This window comes from Panthera pardus, unplaced genomic scaffold (assembly GCF_024362965.1).
Source record: "Panthera pardus isolate Hobbes unplaced genomic scaffold, ASM2436296v1 HiC_scaffold_6, whole genome shotgun sequence".
Classification (NCBI taxonomy): Eukaryota; Metazoa; Chordata; class Mammalia; order Carnivora; family Felidae; genus Panthera; species Panthera pardus.
The window spans coordinates 98,106,396-98,131,942 of NW_026526991.1; the positions used below are offsets into that span (position 1 = coordinate 98,106,396).

Consider the following 25,547-nt stretch of genomic DNA (forward strand, 5'->3'; position numbering starts at 1 on the left):
TTTACTGTTTGTCTCAGGACTGATGACTACTAAACACGTATATATCATTTATGCATTTATTTAACATCTATCTCTTTTACTAGACGGTGAGCTCTATCTAGATGGCGGAGCTTTGTTTTGTTCACTGCGATAGACTCAATGCCCGGAACCATATCCAACATACAGGACGTACTCAAGAAATATTTGTGATAGAATGAATGTTTGGTGACTGCTGGGTATTAACCATATAACTGATCCACAGATTTTAATCTTCAGGTGCAACTAGTGGATGGGAAAGGTGTCCCCATGCCAAATGAACTCATCTTCATCACAGCAAATGAAGCTAACTATAAATCCAATGCGACCACTGATGAGCATGGCCTGGTACAGTTCTCTATCGACCCCACCAGCGTGATGGGCACCTCTCTCACTGTCAGGGTAAGTTGGAAGAGACGTCACCAATGACATGAAATAGCCTTGAAAATAAGGTTGCAACCTAGAAGTGGTGAAATTTCCAAGTGGTGTTTAGTCCTATGGAAATGAAAAAAAAAAAGAAATTGTAAGTCAATTTTTCAGGTCAACTTTGAAAACACTATTAAAAGGGAGGCAGTGTAGTGTTGTGGTTAAAAGCGTGGGTTCCGTTTGTGCGCTGTTGAGAATGCAAAATGGTGTGGCCACTGTGGAAAACAGCATGGCAGTTCCTCCAAAATTTAAAAATAGAACTACCGTATGATCCAGTAATCTCATTCTGGATGTATATTCAAAATAATTGAAAGCAGAGTCTCAAAGAGATATTTGCACACTCATGTTGATAATAACACTACTCACATTAACCAAGAAGGGGAAGCAACTCAAATATCCACCAACAGATGAATGGAAAAACAAAAGGTAGTCTATACATACAGTGGAATGGTATCAGGTTTAAAAAGAAAGGAAATCTGGGGCGCCTGGGTGGCTCAGTCGGTTAAGCGTCCGACTTCAGCTCAGGTCATGATCTCGCGGTCCGTGAGTTCGAGCCCCGCGTCGGGCTCTGTGCTGACGGCTCAGAGCCTGGAGCCTGTTTCAGATTCAGTGTCTCCCTCTCTCTCTGCCCCTCCCCCGTTCATGCTCTGTCTCTCTCTGTCCCAAAAATAAATAAACCTTAAAAAAAATAAATTAAAAAAAAAAAAAAGAAAGGAAATCTGTCACATGCTACAATGTGAATGAACCCTGAAGACATTATGCTACGTGAAATGGCCCGTTACCAAACACACACACACACACAAACTGTATGATTCCACTTACATTAGTACCTGAAATAGTCAAGTCATAGAAACAGAAAGTAGAATAGTGGTTGCCAGGGGCTGCAGAGGAGAAATGGGGAATTGTTGTTTATTGGCTTTAGTTTTACAAAGATGAAAAAACTCTGGAGATCTATTGCACACTGCTTAACACCAGCAATCTGTTCACTTACAAATAACTAAGATGGTCATTTTTGGTATGTGTTTTTTCCACCATTAAGAAGAAAGTGTTTAAAGAAAGAAGAAAGGAAAAAAGGAAAGGGAAGGAAAGGAAAGGAAAGGAGGAAAGAAAAGAAAAGAAAAGAAAAGAAAAGAAAAGAAAAGAAAAGAAAAGGAAAGAAAGGAAAGGAAAGGAAAGGAAAGGAAAGGAAAGGAAAGGAAAGAAAAGAAAAGAAAAGAAAAGAAAAGAAAAGAAAAGAAAAGAAAAGGAAAGAGTAGGTTCCAGAATCAGATAAATTATATTAAAATCCTGGCTTAACTCTATATTAAGAGAAAATAACGAAAAACTTCTATATTTTATTTTCTTATCTGTAAAGTGGATACAATATTAGTACCTAATTCCTGGGATTGTTGTGAGAATTAAATAAGATAATACATTTTTTAAATTATTTTTTATTTTCAACTTTGTATTTAAATTCTAGTTAGCCAATACAGTGCAGTATTGGCTTCAGGAGTAGAATTCAGTGATTCATCACTTCCGTATAACACCCTAGGCTCATCACAACTAATGTCCGTCACCCATTTAGCCCATCCCCCATCCACCTCTCTCCATCACCCCTCAGTTTGTTCTCTATCATTAAGAGTCTCTTATGGTTTGTTTCCCTCTCTCTTTTCTTTTCCTTCCCATATATTTGTTTTGTTTCCTAAATTCCACATATGAGTGAAATCATATGGTATTTTTCTTTCTCTATCTGACTTATTTCACTTGGCATAATACACTCGAACTCCATCCATGTTGTTGCAAATGGCAAGATTTCATTCTTTTCGATGGCTGACTAATATTCCATTGTATTTATATACCACATCTTCTTTATCCATTCATCAGTGGATGGACATTTGGGCTCTTTCCATAATTTGGCTAGTGTTGATAATGCTGCTATAAATATATAGCATTTAAATATATTGGGGTGCATGTGCCCCATCAAATAAGATAATACATTTTGAAACTAATAAGAATTTAAATAAAAACTTGAAACAAAAAAAAGGGGGGGAGGGGAGAAACAAGAGGAAAAACCTGGTAACCTAAGTTGAGTCGTCCTGAAATGAAGACAGAGACTGCCAGAAAAATGAGACTAGAGAGCATGAGGCTGAGGGTTTTGAGAAAATGTTTGTTACATATAAATTACAGAAAAAAGAAAAGGCTGTATTCAGTCAAGCTCTATAGACGAAGAAATAGCGAAAATAACAGAAAATGCCATTGCACAGATTATGATTTACTTCCATTCACAAGGAACCCAGAGTCCAGTAGTATGGAGAAATGGGAGGTAATGAAAACACTATTGTAACTTTTGATGGAAAGCCGGCTGAGGTACACGTAGCACATGGGAACTTTGCAGAATCCACAGAGCTACATTACTGTTCTCCGGGGTAAAGAAGTGAGTTTTGCATTAACGTGTTAAAGAAAAGGTAGATCTAGAGGTCAGAATCAGAAAGGTGATTGACATTCAAGGAAGAATGTAGATCTTGTTGCATTGAGCAGTGAAGTTAATGAAACAACTATGAAATTTAAAAAGTAAGCCTAGGGGCGCCTGGGTGGCTTAGTTGGTTGGGCGGCTGACTTCTACTCAGGTCATGATCTCGCGGTCTGTGAGTTCGAGCCCCGCATCGAGCTCTGTGCTGACAGCTCAGAGCCTGGAGCCTGTTTCAGATTCTGTGTCTCCCTCTCTCTGACCCTCCCCCGTACATGCTCTGTCTCTCTCTGTCTCAAAAATAAATAAACGTTAAAAAAAATTAAAAAAAAAATAAAAAGTAAGCCTAGAGACTTTAAGGAAAAAAAAAAAAAACCATGAGAAACAAAATTTAATAAAGGTTTTTTTCTTTTATGAAAGAAAGTGCAATCAGCCCAAATGGCTTTTCAAATACTAGGCCCCTAAATAGGCAAAGGAAGACATTATTCTGTATGTAATATATTCATGTTTATAGTATTAGACACAGAATCCTCAAGCTACTTTTAGGAATATCTCAATTTAAAAGTAATGTCCTTAAAGGAGCACCTGGGTAGCTCTGTCGGGTAAGCGTCTGACTTCAGCTCAGGTCATGATCTCACCATTTATGAGTTCGAGCCCCACATCGGGCTCTGTGCTGACAGCTCAGAGCCTGGAGCCTGCTTTGGATTTTGTGTCCCCCTCTTTCTCTGCCCCTCCCCCACTCATACTCTGTCTCTCTCACTCTCAAAAATAAATAAACATTAAAAAATTTTTTGTAAGTAATGTCCTTTAGTTATCAGGGTTTGGGGATTAAATGTGATGTTTAACTTCTTTTTTAAAAGTTAATGTGTTATTTTGAAATGAAAATAGAAAAAATATGTACTTATGAAAAAGATAATACATATTAAAGCACTTAGTAAGCCCCCTTTAACTTGAATATGAATATTATTACTGTAAAAGCCCATTTTAACATCACTAGCATTTAAGGTTTTTTGGGTGGTTTTATTTTTAGAGGGAGGGAGAGAGAGAGAGAGTGAGAGCAAGGAGGGAAGAGGCAGAGAGAGGGGGAGATAGAGAATCCCAAGCAGGTCTCCCCCATGAGCACAGAGCCCAATGCGGGGCTCAAACCCACAAACCATGAGATCATGACCTGAGTTGAAACCAAGAGCTGGTCGCTTAACTGACTGAGTCCCCCAGGCGCCCCATTAACATGACTAGTAGCATTCATTTCATGTGTATACACCCTATAAACTATTGTTCTTGCTTTATTTTCCCCCTGCTATTCTAATTTTCTCCAGATTTTTGTCATACCCATATAATTCGCTTTATATTAGCATAGAGTTCTCTATTCATCAATGGAAATGTAAATATACACAGAGATATATGGATACTCAAGTAAACATTATATAATAATGATGACAAATAAATGGGATATTTGATTGATACCACTTTACATGGATGGCATTAAAGCCCATATCTCCTAATTAGCTAAAAATTGAGTGTTCGCCCATTTATTCAATCAAGAACTGTCTTGAATGTTTTCCACGCGCCAGGCAATGTGCTCATCCTGAAAATAAAAATATTATTTTTAAATAACCCCTCTGTTTGGTAATTATTTATATGTTATCACTGGAGCATATATTGAAATATAAATAAAGTGTTTTGCTGACACAAGGATTCATTCATGCCACTTGGGAGGTGAGGATGAGGGTAGGGGAAGCCTGAAAAGAATATGGAAAGTCTTCTGCATGGAGAAGAGTTAAATGACAACCCCAAAAGGGCTTATGAACCTTGAGAGTCCAGAGGGACAAAAAGCGTTAAAAACAATCAGCCTGGGTGGTTCAGTTGGGTAAGTGTCTGGCTCTTGATTTCGGCTCAAACCATGGTCTCAAAAGTTGGTGGGTTCGAGCCCCGCTTCAGGCTCTGTGCTGGCAGCTCAGAGCCCGCTTGGGATTCTCTCCTTCCCTCTCCCTCTGCCCCTCCCCTGCTCTTGCCACATAAGCTCTCTCGCTCTCCAAATAAATAAGTAAACATTCAGAAAGCAAAATAAAATAGTCAGCCACAGACAGCCCAGGAGTGATAGACTTCAGCTAATTGACCAACTCAACTCTGGAACCCAACGCTGTTGACAGAAAGTGTTCTCAGACCCTTAAGGTTGAAATATGACATATTCATAATACCTGGTGGAAATCCATCGTAAATAAGTCTCCGAAGAGTAGTTCTTAAGTTTCTGGAGACTATTTGGTCTCCTCAGTGGGCTTTTAGAATTCCAGCGTCTCTGTCTGTGTAGGTAAAGTGGCCCCCAAAAAAGTGTCGCGCAAACTAAACACAGCAAAAGATGCCTCTGTGTATGCCCTTCAGAAATTTAAATACCAACCCAGGGAGCCTCTGCGGTGCAAAGGCCTGCAATAGAGATAAACACTCTCTCACTTTTTTACTGTGGAGTAAAAGATTTCTAGGTGCTAGTTAAGGTAGGACGATGAACCAAGGCAGTTTTGTGAGAACTTTGATTCCCTCTGACATATGATCTATGAAATTAATACTGTTTTTTTTTTTAATTCACTAGGTCAAATACAAGGATCAGAGTCCCTGTTATGGCTATCAATGGCTGTCAGCAGAAAACGAAGAAGCTTATCACACTGCTAACCTTGTATTCTCCCTAAGCAAGAGTTTTGTCCACCTAGAGCCCATGCCTCATGAACTGCCCTGTGGCCAAACTCAGACAGTCCAAGCACATTATACCCTGAATGGACACGCCCTGCAGACGCTGAAGGAGCTCGTGTTCTATTATCTGGTGAGAAGGAAGGCCAGTTGGTTGACTCCCCATAGACAAGAGCCCTCTGAGGGGCAAAGAACCATGAAACTCCTTAGATGTCACTACTTTGACTTATGATCCATGTTCCTTTTGAAAGTTTGGCTTCTCTTTGGGCTAATTATTGCCAGCTCGGGCTCAATAAAGCAAGAATGACGCATGAAGGGCAAGACATGGGGTGTAAGATTTTTGTCAGGCAAACCAAGTTCCTTTTCCTTGCCTTTTCTGCAGATAATGGCAAAGGGAGGCATTGTCCGAACTGGGACCTATGTGCTGCCTGTGAAGCAGGGAGATAGTGAGTATTTCCATAATTCCACATTTCTTCCCCACTCCGACACAGTCAGCCTTACACTGCAGAAATACCAGAAATAGTTTCAAAAAAGAGAGAGGGTTTCCATCTAACGCCAATAAATGAGAAGCTGAGAGGGGAAAGAAATAATGGGGTGTTGTTTTTTCGCCCTTTACCGAATATTTCTTTTCTTTTCCTTCAGCACTGTATTCTGTCCAGATCATTTAAAGTGTTGATGTTGTTGTTTTATAATCTATGCATATTCCACGTTTTCAAACCATAGACAGTCATGGAGCTTCTTCTCAAATGGCATTTTAAAATTGTTTTAGGAAATGGAGAGAAAGGTAAAATTTTGGAATGTTTTCTATATGCTCCGTCTTTTGCTGAGTCATTTATATCTTTATATCATATTCCCTTTTGAAGATAGTTCTGATTTATGAAAGGTTAAATTGGGTACTTCCACCATGGATTGGGACTCTCACCATGAATAAATATGGACCGATATAAACCTCCGAAGTTTTCAGCTCTTCTAAGGAAGTCTCAGGGACCACTTACAACAAAACTTATCAGTGAACCACTCTTTTGACGCTTCTTCATAACTTCTGGTTCTATCTCCCTTCTCTAGTGTGAAGTCTAGATCAAATAGTAGCCAAGTGGATGTCTCCATGCCCTCAGATAAAATCAGAACTTTGTGTAGACGAGTTAAAGCTGAAAATTAGCGTGGAACCATTGTATGATAAGAGAAGAGAGCACTTTGATAAGGTTCTTCCTAAAGCTAGAGTTCTCAGAGGTACAGAATTCTTAGAGGTAAACATTCTATGTTTACTACTAAGCCTACTAGGTCTGCTGGTTGCTACCTATTATACCAACCAATAGAAACGGCCGTTAACCAGACCAGGCTCCTAAAACTGGCTTCGTGGGACAGAAAACTTTCATTTCAGCCCTGGGGAGACGTCTAACCCATACTCACAATTCCTCATTCTTTCTGCGCTCCAGTGAAAGGCCACTTTTCGGTGTCAGTCCCTGTGGACACAGACATTGCTCCCATCGCCCGATTGCTCATCTACGCCATTTTACCTGACGGGGAAGTGGTTGGGGATTCTGCAAAATATACGATTGAAAACTGTCTGTCCAACAAGGTGGGTTTTTTTTTTCAGTTGCTATTATTATCAATTATTTTCTGCATGTGAACCACTGGGGCCAAAGGGGTTAAAATGAATCCTCCAGAGATTTTCAGCAAGGGAATGGCAGAGACACACGAGGAATCCATGCCACTTGCCTCCTAGTTTAAAATTCTCGTGGGGCGCCTGGGTGGCGCAGTCGGTTAAGCGTCCGACTTCAGCCAGGTCACGATCTCGCGGTCCGTGAGTTCGAGCCCCGCGTCAGGCTCTGGGCTGATGGCTCGGAGCCTGGAGCCTGTTTCCGATTCTGTGTCTCCCTCTCTCTCTGCCCCTCCCCCGTTCATGCTCTGTCTCTCTCTGTCCCAAAAATAAATAAAAAACGTTGAAAAAAAAAATTAAAAAAAAATAAAATAAAAAAAAAAATAAAATTCTCGTGCACTGTCTCTTACTATATGACACAGTTCAGAGTATCTTGCTCCCGTCTATGATGAAACGTTGGAAACACGAGTTTTTAAGATTACTAGGGAGCCAAAAGAAAAATATGAGAGCATCTAGAACCGTGTGCACTCACCCACACTTAACAAACACCTTACCGTGTAACAAAGGTAAAAAATGGAATCTCAAATTTAATCATTTATAAGAATTAGATATCATTACAAAGGTTCAACTGATTCTTGGGAGTCAGAGTGAAGCGTAGGGGACAAAAAGCCTCAAGACTCCCATGGTGCCAACCACCGCCAAGTCAAATAAAGTGAGTACGTCCTGAATGTGTGGAACACTCAGGAAATACTTGTGAATGATCAATTAAATCAGGACATTTGTTTTTCTGACCATTCTCCCCAATTTCATAGGTGGACTTGAGCTTCCGTCCAGCACAAAGTCTCCCGGCCTCCCACATCCACCTGCGAGTCTCAGCTTCTCCTCAGTCCCTCTGCGCCCTCCGTGCCGTGGACCAAAGTGTGCTGCTCATGAGGCCCGAGGCTGAGCTGTCCGCGGCCTCGGTGAGTTCCCGGCAGCCCTGGGGGGTCAGGAAGGGCCGTGCGAGGGGCTCAGGGGGAGGAGAAAGGCCTATCTGAGTAAGATAGAATCTATCAAAATTCTATTTACCTAAGAGTTAGTAGCTTTGATCTCTTTCATGGGCACTTTTTTGGGTGAGAAATATATTACATTTCAACACATAGATATGTATTTGTTTACATAAGTTTATATACGTATACAAACATAAACACGCATATGTACATGTGTGTTTGTTTATATATATGTATGTCAATAAAATCATGCACCATTCAAGCCCCTGAAATCCTAGAGCTCTCTAAACTGGTAATAGGTATTTTCAAACTAGTTGTAATGTTTGAAAAAGCCTAACAAAAGTGGTACATTTAGGTGCACGACAACTGATACGAAATATCAAATTTCTGTTTTTGTTAAGAATTATATCAAACACGGTAGGTTCCAAGATGAACACAATTTCTGAAGGAAAATATACATTGTCTCTGATGAATAAAGATTTGGAAAAATGGAGGCACCTGGGTGGCTCAGTTGGTTAAGCATCTGACTTCACCTCAGGCCATGGTCTCACCGCTCATGAGTTCGAGTCCCCCAACGCCAGTGTGGAGCCTGCTTGGGATTCTTGGTTTCTCCTCTCTCTCTCTCTCTCTCTCTCTCTCTCTCTCTTTCTCTCTGCTCCTTCCCCGTTTGTGCTTTCTCTCTCTCAGAATATATAAACTTTAAAAAAAATGTTTTTGGAGAAATGAATTACTATATGATAAATGACATTAATAAATTAAATCCTTTAAAATATCAATGGAAGAAATAGCACAAGTGTATGCTGGAGTAGAACAATGAGAAACAAGTCAACACTTGCTAATAGTCATTTGCTTGTGTCTTCAAATTTTCAATATGAAGCCAATTGAAATAACCTCTTCCGGAAGTTTCTTTTTTACTATCAAAATTTTACAAAGAGAAATTTATATTTTTTACTCCCTAAAAAAAAAAAAAGTTATAAGAAAAGATTTTTAGTTTTTTAGTCCTTCCAAATGGAATTTAATTGAAAATATTAGAATTCTTCTAAAGGAAGTATTGCGTACATTTCAGTAGAGGGAGCAAGGGCATATATGGGAAAATACAATGTTTTATGTTTAGAGAACAATTTCATCCTTCTTGGGGTCTTTTTATTTTTTTTATTTTTTTTTAATTTACTTTAAGGGGGGAAGGGGCAGAGAGACAGGGAGAGAGAATCCCAAATAGTCTCCATGCTGTTAGCGCCGAGCCAGACATGGGGCTCGATCCCACAAACCATGAGACCATGACCTGAGCCAAAATCAACAGTCAGTCGCTTAACTGAAGAGCCACCTAGGCGCCCCATCTCAGGATCTTTTTAAATTATAGCAACACTGGTGGATAGATAAGGCAGAATATCCTATTAATTTTTAATAAAAAAGTAGAAGCTTTCAGGTATTTAGGAGTAGACCTGGGTTAGAACACTAGTCCAGTCCTCTCGAGCCTTGATAGTATTTTACTAATGAAACACTTTGTTCCCAGTAACATAAGCCGTTCATTCAACAGGTATTAATTTAGTACCTGCTGTGTTGTAGGTGTACCTACTGTTTGTTGGAATGAGGGAATCTGTTAGTGAACTCCTTGAACAACAAGAAGCCATGCTCTCATGGAACTTCTGCTTCCATAGATGAGATAGACAAGAACATATAATACTCTTTCAAGAAAAAACCAAGGGGGGAGATGGAGAATATGCCTAAGAAAATATTATCCTATCCTATATAGAGGATATTTACTTATTCGTGTGCCCGTTCAGAACATGTGTTCGTTAATGTTGTTATACACTGAGTCAGGTGCTAACCACAAGGAGAGACAAAACTATCATTTCCTTCTATCAGCCTGATGTTTTATACCATGTCCCAAATATAGCAGGCATAGATTTATCCCAATAAAGTTTTATTCCATTCTAGTATGGAGTCTAGTGTTTGCCTCTGAACTGTGTAACGAGCTATCGTGATCCTTGCGTACTTCGATGGGGATGTTTGGGGGTATTTTTCCCTAAAATTCTTAAAACAGCTTCATCTCTGTAAATTATTTAAGCAACAGTGGCACTCAAACAAGACTGACGGTAATTATGCTTTTCTTTTCTCTTTCCATGTAAGAAGAATAAGCCACAAATAAGTTTGTCTTTTTGTCCTTTGCATTCATACAGGTTTATAACCTGCTACCGGTGAAGGACCTCACTGGTTTCCCTGCGAGTTTGAATCAACGGGAGGAAGATGATGAAGACTGTGTCAATAGCCATAATGTCTTTATCAATGGAATCATGTATTCGCCTGTATCAAATACAAATGAAAAAGATATGTATAGCTTCCTACAGGTAAATTCCTTGTATTTTAGATTCTAAAGATGTTTTGAAGATTTTGAATTCTAAAGATTCATGGAATATTATATATGCAAAAAATACATATTTGTTTTAATACGTTCATATCACAGTTGAGGGTAACGGGACACAGACAGGTCAAGTGACTTCTCCAAGATTATGAATAGTGGCAGATCTGATCATAGCAAAGGGCCAGAGCTAGAACTTTTTGGACTAGTAATCAAGTTTTTTTTTTTTTTAATGTTTCCCAAAATTCATTGCCTTGTGTTATTTATAAATGTCACGTATATAAAATATTTCTGTTAAAAGAGTTTTACCAACAGAATAAAATTACTTCCGTGAGTATACCAATATCCTTTCTACAGATGTGAGCATTAAAAGTTCAATATTGGGGCACTTGGGTGGCTCAGTCGGTTAAGCATCTGACTCTTGGTCTCAGCTCAGGTCTTGATCTAAGGGTCATGAGTTCAGGCCCTGCTTGAAGTTGGGCTCCACTTAAATTAAAAAAAAAAAAAGAAAAAGTTTAGTATTAAGCTAATTGGAATGTTTGTGAAATTTAATGAAGTATGTGCCTATATATTTTATATTTATGTACTAATTTGATGATAATTTCCTTCATAGGATATGGGCTTAAAGGTATTCACCAACACAAGGATTCATAAACCCAAAGTATGCTCACCACCTGAACCCTATGCAATGCAGTCATCTCGAAGACTATTCGCTTCTCCAGGTAAAAAAATAAAAATAGAAGCTAATATACTGAATCAAACAAAAGATTTTTTAAAAATATAAAATGTGATAAATGAACAGAAAAGCACTTGTGATTCAGATATATTAAGGTTCTTGCTCAAGATCACATAGCAATACAAACCCAAACATTCTGATTATGTCCAGCCCCCACATATGCAATGCTGGAGAGGATACAAGGCAGACTGTAAGAAGTTTCATAAGAGAGGTACAGGAACTGTATGTCAACTATACTCCCATTTAAAGAGAGAGAGAGAGACAGAGGTACAGATATACAGAATAAGAGAAAGGATTAATTCTGATTGAGCAATCAGGAAACTCATTCATGAAGAATCTGCTTCTATTCTAGGGGTGCCTGGGTGGCTCAGTCAATTGAGCATCCCACTCTTTTTTTTTTTAATTTATTTATTTTTGAAGGAGAGAGAGAGACAGAGCATGAGCGGGGGAGGGGCAGAGAGAGAGGGGGAGACACAGAATCCGAAGCAGGCTCCAGGCTCTATACCGTCAGCACAGAGCCCAATGGGGCTCGAACCCACGAACCGCAAGATCATGACCTGAGCCAAAGTCGGACGCTCAACCGACTGAGCCACTCAGGTGCCGTGAGCATCCCACTCTTGATTTGGGCTCAGGTCAGGATCTCACAGTTCATGGGATCAAGCTCTGCATCGGGCTCTGTGCTGACAGCATGGAGCCTACTTGGGATTCTCTCCCTTCCTCTCTGCCTCTCCCCTACTTGCTCTTTCTCTCTCAAAATAAATAAGATAAACTTTAAAAAGAAGAAGAAGAAGAAGAATCCACCTCTAGTAAATGGAGATGTGTGAGGTTGAAAGGAAAGATATAATTTCTAGTCACAGGATCAGCATAGATAGAAACAGAAATGTTCACAAGTTGGGACTACATTCTCACCAGTTAGATAAGGAAGCTCTAACTTCCCCAAAATATCGGTCAATATTCATGTTGAAATCACATTTATTTGTCAGTGATATGGGCTACTTTACTGGTGAATCAGACACTAAGTAACCATTTATTTATAGTTTGATATTGTCAAATCATGGTGGAATATTAGTTGAATACACACTAAAGTTTGTCAAAAAATCAAGGAAAATATTCAATGAAAATTCATTAGTTATATGGAATTTAAATAAATATTATTATATGTTTTTATTATTTATAAGCTAAAGTCTATAATCCTTTAAAGTAGAGTTTATAGTAGGGGCGCCTGGGTGGCTCAGTCAGTTAAGCAACCGACTTCAGCTCAGGTCATGATTTCATGGCTCATGGGTTCGAGCCCCACGTCATCTCTGTGCTGACAGCTCAGAGCCTGGAGCCTACTTCAGATTCTGTCTACCTCTCTCTCTGCCCCTCCCCCTCCTCTCTCTCTCTCTCTCTCTCTCTCTCTCTCTCTCTTTTTCTCTCAAAAGTAAACTCTTAAAAAATAATAAAATAATTTTTTTTTAAAAAGTGGAATTTATAGCAAACTTACGTACAGGCACAAATTTTTTTTCAGAGAACTGGTTGTTAAATATTTACCAGCACACCATTAACAGAAAGTAAACAGGCAAGAGAACCCCACTGACCTTCTGACACATGTGGAAAGAAAGAACTCATTTTTAATGTTTATTTCTATTTTTGAGAGAGAGAGACAGACAGAACACGAGCGGGGAAGGGGCAGAGAAAGAGGGAGACACAGAATCCAAAGCAGGCTCCAGGCTCTGAGCTGTCAGCCCAGAGCCCGACGCGGGGCTCGAACTCACAGACCGCGAGATCACGACCTGAGCCGAAGCCAGACGCTTAACTGACTGAGCCACCCTCACGCCCTAAAAACGTTTTTATCCTTGATCCTTCACTCCTATAAACTTTCTCAGAACCACTGTCATAATGTTTGGGGACAATGGTTCTTTGACCCCACAGAGGAACATACCAAATGGAAACTGACTCCTGCCCTTCTTCCAATCCACGTTACATCACTCTCCTTTCGAGGCAATGTGCCATAAGCACAGAGGACTCTTTTCTGCTACAAAGGCAATCCGAGGCTCTTTCTGCCTCTAGATCTCCATGTCCTGTATTTGTGATTCTCTTACCCCCACTCACTTTGGACTTATTCTAGTCCACTTTGGACTTATTCTAGTCCAAACGTAAGCTCTAGAGTTCGGCTTACATATCGCTTCCTCAAAGAAGTATTCCCTTAGCACCAAAGCATCCTCTCCTGGTTCCTGTCTGTTCCATCAGCCTGTTTATTTCTTTTGTAACATGTATTACAAGCTCTCATAAGCTTAATCTTTGTATTTGTTATTTCTGTCTCCTCCCTCGCCCACCATAGCCATATCTGAATTGCAAAGAGGCCAGGAACTTACAGATATGGCACATGTTTCAGAGGCGTTCACCGAGACTGTGAGAAAGTATTTCCCTGAGACGTGGATCTGGGACTTGGTGGCCGTAGAGTAAGTAACTTTCTTTATATATAAAAGGTACGAATATAGACGCCTCACGATTTTCCGGGTTTGGCTAATTTTTCAATATCCAAGTATTTCTTTTAGACACGTTCTTATTTTCAGGAGAGGCTGAACATAAGTACTTCTGCTATGAAGTCTCACTCTTCTAATTATATCAGAGCTGAGAAATTTTGCACATATTTAATTCTAAGACTTCCAGAAAATGGGAATAAGGACCAGGTACTGCATAGACTAACACCTGTAAGAGATCTTTCACCGGCCAACAGTCTTGGGTTAAGCACAGAATCAGTCAGACCAACGAGACGCAGTCATAGTAGAATTAAAAACTGTAAGCCTGCCTTCATTGGAACAGTATTTTCAAGAGTAAAATTTAAGAGCAATCTCAAATTACAGACTCAATTTGTAACAACATTGTCTATAATAGACAATGCTATAGTTATATGTCTAGAGAAGATTCTGATATAGACTAGAATTGCAAACAGAATTGGAAGGAAAGGACTTCTAATATTTTCCCATTTCAAGCCTTGATTATCCTCTCCTTTATTGATATTTCTACTGAGTGCATTCAGGTCACGACAATAGAATTATTTATGGGAGTTCTCTTCCTAGAAAGAATTTATTTCACTGTTTGCTTTCTGTTCTTCACATTTCTATCCTCCCCAGCGCATCAGGTGTGGCTGAAGTGGGAGTAACAGTCCCTGACACCATCACGGAATGGAAGGCAGGGGCCCTCTGTCTGTCCAATGACACTGGACTTGGTCTCTCGCTTCCCGCCTCCCTCCGCGCCTTCCAGCCCTTCTTTGTGGAGCTCACAATGCCCTACTCTGTGATCCGCGGAGAGACCTTCACGCTCAAGGCCACTGTCCTAAACTACCTTTCCAATTGCATCCGGGTAAGGACCTCTCTTTCCTCAATTGAACACGAGGTGACAGTCCAATAAATTGAAAACTGCACTCTTTGAAATACTGTGCCAGATGAGCTCACCAGAAGAGGAATCCTCTCAGAGATATTCATATGTTATAGACGCCATGGTTGCCGGTATTTCCAAATACGTGCAACTTAAAACAAGCTTCTGAGCCTTGCCACAACCCCATAAGTTTAGGAAGCTTGTGCAGTATGAAGATTTCTGACAAGGTGGACAAAAATCAGTATGCTTCATTCTCACGTCTTAGATCCCTTAAGGTTTCGACTTCTACCTTCCACATATTTAGTTTTCACATAGCATCCTAGACCAATAGACATATCAAACCTCACTTTGAAAGTTATTTGTGAGCATCTGACCTCCCCTGAAACCACAAGCATTTATAAATCTTGTACACTCTGCTGGGAGAGCTGAAGGAATGGTCAAGATCCCAGGCCAGAGATGTAGAGTTTCCACAGGCAACATGCCATCATGACTTTTGCACCTCCTGTCCCACCCCATGAATGAGCAGATTATTGAAAAATACTAAGGTTTCCATGTCAGATCATGGAAAGGTAGTTGGTCTGCACTTAGATCATCTCTACTATTAGGCAACCTAAAATCTAACCAATCCCCAACATGCTTTATTTCAAACCATTATGCTTTTGGTCTCCTTCTCCTTCTGATCTGTCTCTTGGATTTACGTGTGGTTTCAGGTTAATGTGCAGCTAGACGAATCTCCTGCATTCCTAGTCCAGGAGAAGAAACAAGAGTCTCACTGCATCTGTGGGAATGGCCGGCAAACTTTGTCCTGGGCAGTAACACCAAAGGCATTAGGTGAGGGACACTCTCCTAGAGACAATTCTCTACTCAGGGATTGTATAGGTCAGCAGGATCCTTACATCTAATGTTATTTCCCTGAGGCAAAAACACACGCCCTCCAATGGTAGGATTTTCGCCTGTGTCTTTTACTCTAGAAGGCTCTCCCCACTTCCTTTACTTCCACCTCCGCCTTGGATTCTCAGTATCATTAGCCTCTGTGTTTCCATTCCTGCTCCTGTGTTTTTATAAAACAAAAAGAGGTTACAAAACATTGAACACTTATGAAACGTGAGGTTTTGAGGCATGGAGAAAGAAGGCGATGGTGCTCATCTGTACTGCCCCTTTTTTAGGTAATGTGAACTTCACCGTGAGCGCAGAGGCACTGGAGTCTCAAGAGCCATGTGGGACCGAGGTGACTGTGGTCCCTGAATATGGAAAGAAAGACACAATCATCAAGTCTCTGCTGGTTGAAGTAAGTAAGCCAATCCATTTGACAGGTCACAACGAGTAAATAAAAACAATGGTGAATCCAGTTGAGATCCCAAGTTTTAGTTAAGAAGGGTTAAATAATACATAATCACAGAAGAGTTCACAATATTCTCTCCTCTTCTCTTTCTCCCTCTCTCTCTCTCTCTCTCTCTCTGTCTCAATATTTATATCATTTTTCCCTCACTTCCTCCTCATCTATCAACCTGTCTCCTTCATATTGCTTATACTTACAGAATTTATTTATGTAATACATTTGGAAGTCAGTTCTACTACCAACGTACATGTCCATTCTTACCTCTACCTTTTCTTTCTTTCCACCTAAAGCCTGAAGGACTAGAGAAGGAAGCAACATTCAACTCCCTGCTCTGTCCACCAGGTAAGAGTCACTCATCATAATTAAGATAGCATTGACCAAAGTTTGTGTAACATTTAAAGTTCGAAGAATTTTGTATATTATTATAAAGTCCAGGAGACAGGTTATATATATATATAATATATATATTATATATATATAATATATATCTCATATATGTTATATATATTATATATATAATATATATCTCATATATGTTATATATATTATATATATAATATATATCTCATATATGTTATATATATAGTTATATATATTATATATATAATACATATCTCATATATGTTATATATATAGTTATATATATTATATATATAATACATATCTCATATATATAATATATATATATATATGTATATGACATTATATATTATTCCTACGCTTCCCTACAAGGTAAGTAAGACCCAGAGAACCATCAACCCATTTGAGAAGACACTAAAGAAACTCACAATAGAAGATATAACTTTATCTTGGTGAAGAATTTTCTAGTCTAAACAAAAACACTTACAGAAATTTGGTACACTAAGAAATTTATCGACACAATGTGTTCTCATCTCAAACAACATGGAGTCAACATCATACATGTGTTTCTTGACTTTGTCTACCTATGAATTTTTGTTTACTGTGTTTATTATACTGTCAAGACTTCAAATATATAAAATGTGTTCTAAAAACATAATTGCCTGGTTATCTAGCCTTATTTCTACATTTAAGTGAATTTACCACCAAATCCTTTTATCATGGCTTGCCTTCCATTCCTGAGTTCTTTACTTTGATTTATTTCTTATGTGTCTAGAGCTGATCATCAAGCAGTTTTATTAAAATTAATTTTTATTGGGGGCACCTGGGTGGCTCGGTCAGTTAAGCATCTGACTTTGGCTCAGGTCATGATCTCACAGTTCATGGGTTCAAGCCCCATGTTGGGCTCTGTGCTGACAGCTCAGAGCCTGGAGCCGGCCTCAGATTCTGTGTCTCCCTCTCTCTCTGCCCCTCCCCCAGTCACACTCTGTCTCTCTCCCCAAAATAAACAGCAAAAAAAAATTTTTAATTAATTTTTATTGTCTGTGTAATACAAAAATACATTCTCCTTTAGAAAACACAGCTTCATATTAAAGGCAATATTTTTAATACTTTAATTACCATCCATATATGTTTAAAAATAATATGCATAGATGAATTTATTTATATATGTGATTTATGTAAATGGTATTAAGTTTCATCCTGTAACTTGTATAAGCAACATTTCATGACTTCTTACTCAGCAATCTAGCTTAAAAATCTAACCATGTTAAATTATAGAACTAGGTAATCCCTTTTAGTCCCATTCCTAAAAGGTAATTCCCTTTGATATAATTTAGTAAAATTCCCTACTATCGATATATCACAGTTCTGATTGGTATTTTAGCTATTCCTCATTTTCTTAACTATTTGCCAGATGAATAAATCTAAATAAATAAATACCTCCTTATGTATAGATGCAAGGGTGTTTTTTTTTTTAATTTTTTTAATGTTTATTTATTTTTGAGAAAGAGAGAGAGAGACAGAGCATGAGCTGGGAAGGGGCAGAGAGAGAGAGGGAGACACAGAATCAGAGGCGGGGTCCAGGCTCTGAGCTGTCAGCACAGAGCCTGATGTGGGGTTGAACTCACGAACCATGAGATCGTGGCCTGAGCCAAAGTCGGACACTTAACTGACTGAGCCACCCAGGTGCCCCGCAAGTATTTTTTAAGTGTTTATTTATTTTGAAAGTGACATAGAGAGCGAGCGGGTTAGGGACAGAGAGGGAGAGAGGGAGACAGAGAATTCCAGGCAGGCTCTGAGTCAGACGCTTCACCAACTGAGCCACCCAGGCACCCCCAGATGCAAGTATATTTATTTGTAAAATGTGAAATTCCTAATTAAGAGGTGATATGTATATTCTTCAGTTTTAATAGAACTTTAAAAACCCTTTTGCTAATATCTAACAGTTAATATTCTCACCAAGTTTATATTTCCCTCCGTGATCACCAGCATCTTTTACCATGAAAGTTTTCAATTTTGGTGAAAATTTTAGATGAAAAAATATAATGTTTTAACCTAAATCTCTACAATCACAAGTGATGATGAGCTCATTTTTACACATTTATGAATGCCTTCATATCCTGTGACCTTTCAGGTTGGAGTGATTTTTTTTTTTTTTTCTGATTCATCTGTATCTGACTGATTCTTTATCTATTGAATAAGTTGCTTTTTTTTCTTTTTGGCTTGGTAATTTGTCTTTTACCTTTTTTATGGCATCTGTTTTTTTTTTTTAACGTTTATTTAATTATTTTGAGAGAGAGGGGAAGGGGCAGAGAGAGAGAGAGAGAATCCACTCAGGCTCCTCTCTGGTATCTGTTTTCTTACAAAAGTTTCTTGGGGGGAAGGTAAGAGAGTTTTGTTTTTTTTTTTTAACATACAAATAATACAGGGCCCCTGGGTGGCTCAGGTGGTTAAGCATCCAACTCTTTTTTTTTTTTTTTTAACGTTTATTTATTTTTGAGACAGAGAGAGACAGAGCATGAATGGGGGAGGGTCAGAGAGAGGGAGACACAGAATCCGAAACAGGCTCCAGGCTCCAAGCTGTCAGCACGGAGCCCGACGGGGGGCTCGAACCCACGGACCGCGAGATCGTGACCTGAGCCAAAGTCGGCTGCTCAACCGACTGAGCCACCCGGGCACCCCAGCATCCAACTCTTTATATCGGGTCAGGTCATGATCTCAGGCTTCATGAGTTCGAGCCCCATGTTGCCTGCTTAGGATTCTCTCTCTCTGCCTCTCCATGCTTGCATGCAAGTGTGCACATGCACTTTCTATCTCTCAAGAATACATAAAAAACATTAAAAAAAATTTTTTAACATACAAATAATATATAATATATATAATTATATTATACGTTATATATTATATATTATATAATTATATATTATATTATTATATATTATATAATTGTATATTATATAATTGTATATTATATATTGTATATATAATTGTATATTATATTATATATAAAATTAAAATTTAGATACACAACTGTGTATATAAATGTAATTAACAACACACATAATTAATGGATACAACTTGATGAGTTTGGAAATAAGTATACACCTGTAAGACTGTCACCACAATCTATACTATAAACTTATCCATCACCTCCAGAAGTTTCCTGCCACTCACTTATTAGCATATTTTTTGTGTGATAGGATCACTTAGTATGAGATCTATCCTATTAGCAAATAAGCATTTAAGTGTTCGGTATGGTATTGTTAATAGCAGGCATTGTTCTATACAATAGATCTCTACAGTGTAATCTTCCTGCGTAACTGAAAATTTGTACCCTTTGACCAAAGTTTCAATGTTAATTTCACGAGAAAGGGGGATGCAGCATGAAGATAAATGCTACATTTCTCTTTCATCGTCATGAAATTTACCAATCCTAAAATGGCAGTAAATGTATGCCTAGCAGCAGCAATTATTCTATGTTCAGTGAGTCAGATACTGTTCACCTTCACCCCCAGTCCCATGTCTCGGTCCCCCATAAAAATACGACCTTCATATCTGTGAAATTTGAGGGCAGTAAGGACATTGTTGTCAGAATTTGGAAATCCCAGAGATTTTTTCTTTGCTTATGTATACATTAGGGGGTTTTTTCATACAACTGTCGAGTAAGGAGGTTAGGAATAGACGCTAAACTGATCATCTTGTGATAACCATCTCATGCTAGCCACGGGATGGTCACGACGGAGTCACAACATCATGGGCACTTGTCAATTTGTAGCCTTGTTTGGAATGCACTCTAAATACATGGGGGAAAAGAGGGTTGGGGAAGAAGAATTTCTAGAAATCTCAGAATCCCGTTTGTACACATTTAAGATTATATATATGTGTGTGTATATATATATGTGTATATATATATATATATGTATGTATTTTTTTTAAGGGAAATACTGGAAGAGGGACAACTTTTCAGAAGTTTAAGTATAAGGCATAGTCTGGCTTCTGTGTTTTGGAGCTCTGCAGGAGCATTATTTTCATTATGGCTTGTGTGTTTCTCTAGATACCGGAGTGTCTGAACAATTATCTCTGAAGCTGCCACAGAACGTGGTAGAAGAATCTGCCCGAGCCTCCATCTCGGTATTGGGTGAGCTCCGTCCCTGTGAATCATTCTACTATATGGGCAGTTTTTACTGTATTTCTTTTCCATAAATACTCCCTCAAAATAACAACTATAATTTCAACTTCAGTCTTCCTCCGTCTTTGGGCTTGTTCATTGCTCCCAATCATACTCCTGTCCCTGGACAGCTCACCCTTGCCCAAAATCTTCATTTTTCAACCTTCCTAAAATTATTCCTTTCTTCTTAAGGATTCGGATAGATTATAATCTATAAGACTTATGATGTCCCATCTCTCCCATTCCCTAGGAGACATCTTGGGCTCTGCCATGCAAAATATACAAAATCTCCTCCGAATGCCCTATGGCTGTGGAGAACAGAATATGGTCCTCTTTGCTCCTAACATCTATGTTCTGAATTATCTAAATAAGACACAACAGCTGACTCCAGAGGTCAAGTCCAAGGCCATTGGCTACCTCAATACCGGTGAGTGATTAAACAAGTAAGTGAAAACTTCACAGAGTCATTTTAACAATACACTGGATTTCCCAATAGGCTTGAATTACTTATCGGTTCTATGGTATGTTGGCTTCTCATAGTATCATAGTTACTTTGGTACTCATGCTGTGATTTTACGGTAACTATCCAGGGTCCAACTTCCCATTAATGTTTAGAACTCAGACCCTTCTAACATATGACAGCAAAATTTAAGAAATATCACCAAAGGGATGCCAGATGGTCAGAATCTCGCAGTTCGTGGTTTCAAGCCCCACATCAGGCTCTCTGCTGTCAGTGCAGAGCCCGCCTGGGATCCTCTGTCCCTCTCTCTCTCTCTCTCTCTCTCTGCCCCTCTCCCACTTGTGTGCTCTCTCTCTCAAAAATAAATAAATACTTTTTTAAAATTTTTTTAAAAGAAAGAAATATCGGGGCGCCTGGGTGGCTCAGTCGGTTAAGCGTCCGACTTCAGCTCAGGTCACAATCTCGCGGCCCGTGAGTTTGAGCCCCACGTCGGGCTCTGTGCTGACAGCTCAGAGCCTGGAGCCTGCTTCGGATTCTGTGTCTCCCTCTCTCTCTGCCCCTCCCCCGTTCATGCTCTGTCTCTCTCTGTCTCAAAAGTAAATAAACGTCAAAAAAAAATTAAAAGAAAGAAAGAAAGAAAGAAAGAAAGAAAGAAATATCAGCAGAGACCGAGGCATTTTGGTAATTTTTCTGGCCAAAACACATGCCATCTGTCATACTGTTTCATTAACCTTCTATTCCAGGTTACCAGAGACAGCTGACCTATAAGCACCATGATGGCTCCTATAGCACCTTTGGGGAAAAATATGGCAGGAATGAGGGCAATACCTGGTAAGGAATAGACAGTTTTTTGAGCTTCTACTTCCGTACCAGCTCTTTTACATGTATTATCACAAGTATATTCACAGTAACCTTATCAGATATGTATTATTAAACCTGTAGTTGGTTATGCTCAGTACCTATACCAAGACTAGCGAGGTAACCACCAGAAAAGTTGACATTCAAATACATGTATGTTAGATCTGTCCCCAAAATTCATCCTGTTAATAACACCAAGCATATTCTTTCTAAAATAGCTATTCTGTGGGGGTGGGGGGGCGCTTGTGTGGCTCAGTCGGTTAAGCGCCTGACTCCTGATTTCGGCTCAGGTCATGATCTCATGGTTTGTGAATCTGAGCCCCGAGTCAGGCTCTGCACTGACAGCTCAGAGCCAGCTTGGGATTCTGTCTCCCTGCCTCTCTCTCTGTCCCTCCCTGACTCGTGCGTGCTCTCTCTCTCTCTCTTTCTCAAAATAAATAAATAAACTTCTAAAAAATAAAGTAAAAATTTAAAATAATAATAATAAAATAAAATAGATGCCTTTGGGGGGGCACCTGGCTGGCTGAATCAGTAGAGCATGCAATAGTTGACTTCACGTTGTTAAGTTCAGCCCCATGTTGGGTGTAGAGATTACTTAAAATTAAAATCAGTTAAAAATAGTAATGAAATCGGGGTGCCTGGGTGCCTGTCAGTTAAGCATCCGACTTCTGCTTAGTCATGATCTCACAGTCCATGAGCTCGAGCCCCACATCAGGCTCTGTGCTGACAGCTGGGAGCCTGGAGCCTGCTTTGGATTCTGTGTCTCTGTCTCTCTCTCTCTCTGCCCCTCCCCCGCTCACACTCTGTCTCTCTCTCCTTCAAAAAATTCAATAAACATTTAAAATTTAAAAAAAAATAACAATAATAATATGATAGCTGTTTTTAAATGGCTATTTTTTTCTAAAATCGCTCCCATAACCATGAGTTTTTAAATAATATGGCCAGTGAACGTATCACATAACTTTTAGATAAACCACGTTAACTTCCACTTGTGGTAGGCTTTTAGATCATACTCATCTTGACTGAGAATAAATTCACTCATGGGAAGAAAGAAATGAGGGGGACCCAGTGACACGAAACATTGTTTTAAAATCCCTAAGGCAAAGCAAAGCAGTTAGAAGTTACCACAATTTTCCGTAGAAGATTCTGCCATCTACAGAAGGAAGTCTCTAAAGAGAAGAAAGATGGAAAACCTCACTCAAATAAGTAAAGATAAGTAACATTAGAAGAACATTAGAACGTTACTCGCTGTAGCAAAGAGAAAATGAGTCAGCAACGAAATACCAGATTTAGCAGATTAATCAAGCAGTCTAAAGGAGATGGGAGTTCTAAATACACGTGAATACCGGTCAGGTGACTCACATCAATGTAAATGGTGTCCAGTGAAGCCTGTCACTGTGACACAGTTATAAAACTATTGTCACAACATAAACATCACCATCGCTTCCCTCCTGCTCAGGCTTACCGCCTTTGTACTGAAGACTTTTGCCCAGGCTCGAGCCTACATCTTCATTGATGAAGCACACATCACCCAAGCCCTCACCTGGCTCTCCCAAAAGCAGAAGGACAATGGCTGTTTCAGGAGCTCTGGGTCTCTGCTCAACAATGCCATTAAGGTGAGGTGTTCGTGGAGTTAGCTTTTATCTGTCCATTCTGATGTCTACAAGGATAATATAAGAATTCCTTAGGAAAGACAAATAACTGATAGGTAGATAGATAGATCGATAGATTGATAGATGATAGATAGATAGATCCCGGATAGCGCCAAGAAAGAGGGGATGGACGTAGGTTGCTTGTGCTAATTTGCCCCCTGGGGATGCAGACGAGTAAGGATACATTCCATGACACCCAGGAGCTGATTAAGAGCATTCTCAGAAGTTCATTTAATCAAATCTCTCTCTCTACCCCCCCACACTTACAGGGTGGAGTGGAAGACGAAGTGACCCTTTCTGCCTACATCACCATTTCCCTTCTGGAGATTCCTCTCCCTGCCACTGTAGGTACCACCTCATTCCCCTACTGAGGCATAGTTTGGACACAATGACACTGCTGTCCGGCTGTCAGAAATATCACCTTACTAAAAGCCAGGTGTCAGCTTTCCTTCTATGCCATGCCAATGCTTCTCGGATCAGAAGGAAATGTGGTCAATCCGTTAAGAAAGATATACACTATCCCAGGGATGCCCCCTAAGCTATTTCTCCCCTAAGACCTCCCACTCTTGCCATATGTACATACAAAATGAGTTCTAAAAATATGATCTGTGCTCCTGCCTAACAAATGTAATAATAACATAAAATGCTATTCTCTCTCTCCATAAAAATGACAACAGATGGGGGCACCTGGGTGGCTCAGTAGGTTAAGCATCTCACTCTTGATTTCAGCTCAGGTCATGATCTCGCGGTTCACGACATCGAGCCCCAAGCCGGGCTCTGCACCGACAGCATGGAGCCTGCTTGGGATTCTCTGTGTCTCCCTCTCTCTCTGCCCCTCTCTCACCCTCCTGAGTGCTCTCAAAATAAATAAACGTTAAAAAAAAAAAAAAAAAAAAAAAAGAAGGAAAAGAACGAGAACAGACAGACACATGCATTTGGAAAATGATCCGCGTTTACCTGGGAAAGCCAGTGTCCCTGTTCACACAGCTCGGTTCCCTCCTTGTTTTCCCCCCTCAGCACCCTGTTGTGCGCAATGCCCTGTTCTGCTTGGAGTCAGCCTGGAATTCAGCAAAGGAAGGACCCCATGAAAAGCACGTCTACACCAAGGCACTGTTGGCCTATGCTTTTGCCCTGGTAGGTAACCAGGACAGGAGCAAGGAGATACTCCACTTACTTAATGAGGAAGCTGTGAAGGAAGGTGAGCAAACATCCTGCCTTCTCTGTATCAAGAACCATACCTCAAAACCCCCCACACCTACCTCCTGTGATCGCTTTCCCTTCTCTTCTCTTGTCTCTATCACCATAAAATCTGGAACTTCTTAAGCAAGTCACACACCAAAAGATAAGAGGCAGGTGCACTGTAGTCATGAGAAGCTCAGCCTCTGGAGACTGGCTCCAGAACAGTTTAACAGTGTGACCTTGGGCAAGTCACTTAACTCGTCTATGTTTCAGTTCCTTCATCAGTAAGATGGGGGTAATAATAGTATTTACTCTGCCCCCTCCCCTGCTCAGGTCGAAAAAATAGAAAATAAAATGCAAATGGTAATAGTTTATCCAATGAAATATATTCTACCTTTCTGCCTTAATGGTGCCGTTACGTGTTTATTCTTAAAATGTATCGGGAAGGTTTCAGATATACAAAAAGGCATAAAGGATAATCAGCAAACCACTTTATACTTCCCTCCCAGCTTAAGAAATACAAAATTACCAATGCAGGAAAAATTCTGTGTGCCCCTCCCACCCCCAAAGTTGACCATTACCCTGAATTTGTCATTACCATTTCTATGGATAGCTTTATGTTTACTCCACCTATATTCCTAAACAATATTCAGAATTTTGATGTGTTCTTCATCCTTAAATCAACAGTATCACACTTTTGAGTATTTCTGCATCTTGTTTTCTTGTCTGTTTGTCTGCCTTTTGTTTTTTAAGTTCCACATTGTGCTAACAGGAGTCCCTTACTGAGGGCCTATAGCTCTAATTCATTATTTTCTCTGCCGCATAATATAGTGCAAAATATAGGTAACTCATAACTTATGTTAAAGAGTCTCTCGTCATAGGTGTTGTCTCTTATTTGTTGCTATGGCAAACCGTGCT

General features: G+C 39.6%; 1 protein-coding gene across 1 annotated transcript in view; it reads left to right on the forward strand.

Annotated features, from left to right (window-relative positions):
* A2M (alpha-2-macroglobulin) overlaps positions 1–25,547 on the forward strand; it is a 45,855-nt gene that overhangs the window by 12,198 nt on the left and 8,110 nt on the right. Inside the window, exons 11-28 of the mRNA XM_019464560.2 lie at positions 256–417; positions 5,472–5,699; positions 5,949–6,012; positions 7,003–7,145; positions 7,979–8,128; positions 10,336–10,503; positions 11,128–11,236; positions 13,574–13,694; positions 14,370–14,598; positions 15,324–15,444; positions 15,780–15,901; positions 16,243–16,294; positions 20,367–20,450; positions 20,731–20,907; positions 21,684–21,771; positions 23,258–23,414; positions 23,720–23,794; positions 24,468–24,648. Of these exons, the coding sequence (XP_019320105.2) occupies positions 256–417; positions 5,472–5,699; positions 5,949–6,012; positions 7,003–7,145; positions 7,979–8,128; positions 10,336–10,503; positions 11,128–11,236; positions 13,574–13,694; positions 14,370–14,598; positions 15,324–15,444; positions 15,780–15,901; positions 16,243–16,294; positions 20,367–20,450; positions 20,731–20,907; positions 21,684–21,771; positions 23,258–23,414; positions 23,720–23,794; positions 24,468–24,648 (2,431 nt within the window). The remainder of the gene's footprint in view (positions 1–255; positions 418–5,471; positions 5,700–5,948; positions 6,013–7,002; positions 7,146–7,978; positions 8,129–10,335; positions 10,504–11,127; positions 11,237–13,573; positions 13,695–14,369; positions 14,599–15,323; positions 15,445–15,779; positions 15,902–16,242; positions 16,295–20,366; positions 20,451–20,730; positions 20,908–21,683; positions 21,772–23,257; positions 23,415–23,719; positions 23,795–24,467; positions 24,649–25,547) is intronic.